Genomic DNA, 5,080 nt, shown 5'->3' on the forward strand with positions numbered 1-5,080 from the left:
TGGGATTCCTGAGGGCCTGTCTTAGCTGTGCAAAGGCAATGTTCAGTAACTCCGCCTTCTCTGTACCCTTCGTCACCAGGGCACCCACCTTGTTCAGCAACTGGCCCACCTTTTCCCCAGCCTTCCTTTTGCTGCTGATGTATTTGAAGAAGCCCTTCTTCTTGTCTTTGACATCCCGTGCCAGATTTAATTCCCAGTGGACCGTAGCCTTCCTCATCGCATGCCTGTATACCCTGACAACATTCTTATATTGCTCCCAAGTGGCCTGTTCCTTTTTCCACATGCCATAAGCTTCCTTCTTCCATTTGAGTTTTGACAGAAGCTCTTTGTTCATCCATGCAGGTCTCCTACCCACTTTGCTTGATTTCTTGCTCATAGGGATGCATCGATCTTGAGCTTAGAGGAAGTGGTGCTTGAATATGAACCGGATCTCTTGGGCCCCGCTACCTTCCAGAGCCCTAACCCCTGGGATCCCTCCAAGCAGGTCCCTGAAGAGGCTAAAGTTAGCTCTCCTGAAGTCCAGGGTAGTAATGCCACTTGCCCTGCTTCCTCCACACAGGATCCTGAACACCACCGTCTCGTTGTCACTGTAGCCAAGGCTGCCCCAACCTTTCCATCCCCAGCCAGTCCTTCTTTGTTAGTACAAGGTCCAGTAGAACCCCTCTCCTCATTGGCTCCTCCACCACCTGTGTCAAAAAGTTATCGTCAATGCTCTGCAGGAACCTCCTAAACTGTGTGTGCCTGGCTGTGTGGTCTTTCCAGCAGATATCAGGGTGGCTGAAGTCCCCCGTGAGAACTAGGGCCTGTGATCGTGAGGCTGCTTTCAGCTGTCTGTAGAAGGCCTCATTGACTTCCTCATCCCGATCAGGTGGCCTGTAGTAAACACCCACAAGTGTCACCCATATTAGCCGGCCCCTTAATTCTTACTGATAAGCTCTCGACTCGTTCTTCGTCTGCCCCTAGGCAGAGCTTGATACATTCCAGTTGCTCCCTTACATAGAGAGCAACTCCACCACCTCCCCTTCTTGGCCTGTCCTTCCTAAAATAGCCCTGTTTTAGCCAAACCAGGACACTATCCATGGCAGCATTCCACTCATGCAAGTTATCCCACCATGTATCGGTCATTGCAATGAGATCATGGCCCTGCGACTGCACACATCTCTAAGGGATGTCATACCACAGTAGAAGTAGCTCACAGCTTTCAGTTATTTTCTTTAATGCCTCAGCAGAGTTGCAGTTTTAAATATTTTCCTTTGGCTAGAAGCTTTCCTCAGAGGGGTTGGTGAATGCATTCACTCTGCAGACACTGAAGAAATCAAGACAATACTTTGCATTCTATTTTATATCTGATGACCTGTAGCACTAAATTGCCATGCTTAGTTTCATAATACCCACGAGAATCACCATATAGTTACAGTTTCACAGGTGAGGGAACTGAGGTTTATTACATTGCCTGTACCTGCGAGTTAAACAGCAATAGACCTCATGGTCTGTAAAGGGCCTCATCAACTGGGCTATAGCCAAGGGGTTTTGAAAAGCTTCAGCAGATTTTCTGACCTGCCAATTCTGAGTCTTCATCATGGGATCTCAGGGATTTCATGTCATCAGTACAGTGTATCTGCTTCTATGCTAAGTTAAATAAAATGCAAATCAGAACCCTCTATGCCTTTCACATCTTCCATTCTGTTTTCATCATTTTTTAAAGCAGAGAAAACAAACAATTAAAAACAGTGTTCTGTGTATGGATCTTTCATTCTGCGATCTGATCATGCCCCTCTACTCGGCAGTGGTGAGGCCGCACCTCGAGTGCGTGTCCAGTTTTGGGCCCCTCACTACAAGAAGGACATTGAGCTGCTGGAGCGTGTTCACAGAAGAGCGACAAAGCTGGTGAAGGGCCTGGAGAGAAAGCCTTATGAGGAGCAGCTGAGGGAGCTGGGGGTGTTTAGTCTGGAGAAAAGGAGGCTGAGGGGAGACCTGATCGCTCTCTACAACGACCTGAAAGGAGGTTGTAGTGAGGTGGGGGTTGGTCTCTTCTCCCCGGTAACTAGTGATAGGACAAGAGGAAACGGTCTCAAGTTGCGCCAGGGGAGGTTCAGGCTGGACATTAGAAAGAACTTGCTCACTGTTAGAGTCATTAAGCGTTGGGATGGGCTGCCCAGGGAGGTGGTGGAGTCCCAATCCCTGGAGGTGTTTAAGACAAGACTGGATGTGGCACTTAGTGCCATGGTCTAGCTGACATGGCGGTGTTAGGGCAAAGGTTGGACTTGATGATCTCAGAGGTCTCTTTCAACCAAACTGATTCTGTGATTCTGTGCCTTCACTCTGTATGAGTATCTCGATGTTCTTCGTTCAAGAACATGCTTCTAGACAGAGTTTACCTTTACATCTGTAAATAATACTGCTCCCATTTACATGGTGGGCATCCCAGAAACTTTCCTTCTGTACTTACATACGTACTTAATTTTGATCAGAAACGTACCAGTTCAGAGAACCATTAAATATTTTTAGGATTGAGGTAAGATAAACTGTAGCCTGGTAAGTGTAACAAGGATCAATGGGTTAATTTGTGTTGCTTTATAACTTCTGTAAGGGTAGATCCCTGGGGTATGATCTGCCAGTGAAAGAATGTTTTGAAGATGTAGTGTATAACCTGATGCCTGTGAGGATGTCTCTGGCAAACCTGACAGAACTAGAATTCAACTCATGCATTTTATGCAAAACTAAGTTGAATTAATCTCTCTCTAATGCATATTTAAAGCAGATGTCATTTTTTTCTTATTCTACATTCCACCAGATGATTTAAAATATGAAGAGCTGTGCTTCATTGGTGTAGCTTCCTATAACTGCTCATTCTCTGTATGTAGTGTACTCCTGATGCTCTAAAGCCAATGCTATGACCTGAACAAAGGTGACTGAGCGAAGAGGCCTCTTAAGTCAGCTCATGAGTCATCAAAGAAAGGTCATTTCACATTACATGGGGGCCTACTTAAAATGGGGGCCTGAGTCCCAAGAAAAGAAGAGCAGGAAATAGGGTCCAGTACTGTCTTGCCTCTTGAGACTGTGAGATCCAGCAGTAGATCCAAAATTTGTCTCACCTCTTTGGTGTGAAAATGCAGTCCCTGCAAATCACTAGGCCCACACTGGAATAGGCAATGTGGGAGATTTAGCCTAATCCTAAATACACATGGCTACGGTGTTAGGAGTTTTCAGGAAGACTGAGTACACAACAAGTTTCATTTATAAAATATGCTGCTGAACAGTTAGTAGCATGGCCTTTCCCAGGCCCAGATCTCATTCTTGTCTGCTCTACCAAGGCTGGACCCAGCACCCCTGGCCATTGCTCATTCTCCAGAGGCACTTGGTGTTTCTCACTCATTCCTATTCTGGTGGGATGCTTTGGCTCTGTGCCCCACTGGATTCAAACAGCAGCATATAACATTGCTGTTAACAAACGAGAGCCTCGTGCAGTGGCTGGATCAAAGCTAGGAAAGGGAAAAGGCTTTAAATATTTCCCTTCTGCACTAACTCCTGTCCCTTATTTCTGCCCTCAAAAGGAGGGCAGGTGCCAGACATTGGGGATTTACTACCATTTTACTTTCTAATGCAAATTGTGCTGTAGTGTTTCATATGCCCTTTCTCTGCCTATTTCTGCTTCTGTTACATCCCCAAGCTTTCCTTGTACCCCTAATTGCTGACTTCTGAACATCACAATGTAAATAGCTTGTGAGCCTTGGTCTTTAAAACTGTTGCTTTCAGTACTTAGAACTTTATTTAGGGGAAATAGAACAATTTTTAGCAAAAAGCCACAATAGAAATATGCCCCCTACAGTGTCTGACCGCAGATGAATGTTGTAACATTGTAATGTGGTTAGGGACCTGAGGCATGCCAACGGACTGCATGACTTCAATTTAGACTTCACTGTTCTGCCACTTAAATATTCTCATGGAGCAAGTATGTAGAGTTGAGCTGTCTTCCAAGCATCATCATGCAAAAACTGAGATGAAGTGAGGGGGACTTCATGTGATTAAGGACTTGTTGATTCATTGAGGGCAGGAGGCACTAACATAACTAAACACCCAAATAAATCAGAGTCAGGGTGCACAGGTGAGAGTATGCAATCTGACTGTGTGTCCTTGTTCCCCAAGATTTTCCATGCTGAGCCTGGAGTTTGACTACATGTGCCAGTATGACTATGTAGAGGTCCGTGATGGGGACAATTTGGATAGCCGAATAATTAAGAAATTCTGTGGAAATGAGAGGCCGCCTCCCATCCGAAGCACTGGGTCTTCACTCCATGTCCTCTTCCAGTCTGATGGATCCAAGAACTTTGATGGATTTCATGCTGTCTTTGAAGAAATTACAGGTAAAATAATCCAAAAGTGGAACATGCCACTCTTTCTCATTAATTCAATTTCACTAATCTCTCTCCCTGTTTTGCTTCATTAAAAACTTTCATGCTGTGTTGCCAACAGCAACTTACACAAAGTCAGTACAGGGAAGATTCAAAAGCCGTTAGATGGTATGTGAATGTGAGGCTTTTCTAAGACTGAATTTCTTCTACCTGTGTGAAGAACAAGCACATCAGCCAGCAGAGAAAAGCTGCTTTTTGTGAGACTTTTCTGTTTGAATCTGAGAACTGAGTGCACAGAAGGAAATAGAGGAAGGGGCATGTGTATCTGCAATCGCAGAATTGCTCAATGCCATGTGCAGGAGCAGAGTCATTGTCTCAATTAGCAAAAACCTGGTGCAAAGCCTCATAATTAGCTCAGTGAAAATACCCTGACATGATTCTTGTGTCGGCTCATGTATCATACCATTAGGGCTTAAAAGAAAAAGAAAGTGTGTACAAAGGACAGATTATTTTCTTTAAGAGAAAAAAAAAAGAGGCATTTCCCATTCTGTGATGACCTCAGTGTTATGAATGACAGAAGCAGGGCTCCAGAACTCCTGTGTTTTTGTACGCACTTGGTGCTTGAGTCTCCCACAATGCTTTCCATCATTTCTTTCTGGCTGCAAAATAACATTGAAAGTGTAGCTGGCTCCTCATTTTGCCATTGCATTTGAAGCAGCCTCTACGCT

General features: G+C 44.8%; 1 protein-coding gene across 1 annotated transcript in view; it reads left to right on the plus strand.

The window, feature by feature from the left end:
• Positions 1-4,146: 4,146 nt before the first annotated feature.
• LOC104160873 (inactive serine protease PAMR1-like) overlaps positions 4,147-5,080 on the plus strand; it is a gene marked incomplete at both ends in the record, with an annotated part of 30,454 nt that continues 29,520 nt past the window's right edge. Inside the window, one exon of the mRNA XM_009699115.1 lies at positions 4,147-4,364. Coding sequence (XP_009697417.1) covers positions 4,147-4,364 — 218 coding nt within the window. The remainder of the gene's footprint in view (positions 4,365-5,080) is intronic.

Source organism: Cariama cristata, unplaced genomic scaffold (assembly GCF_000690535.1).
Source record: "Cariama cristata isolate BGI_N322 unplaced genomic scaffold, ASM69053v1 scaffold16334, whole genome shotgun sequence".
NCBI classification, from domain to species: domain Eukaryota; kingdom Metazoa; phylum Chordata; class Aves; order Cariamiformes; family Cariamidae; genus Cariama; species Cariama cristata.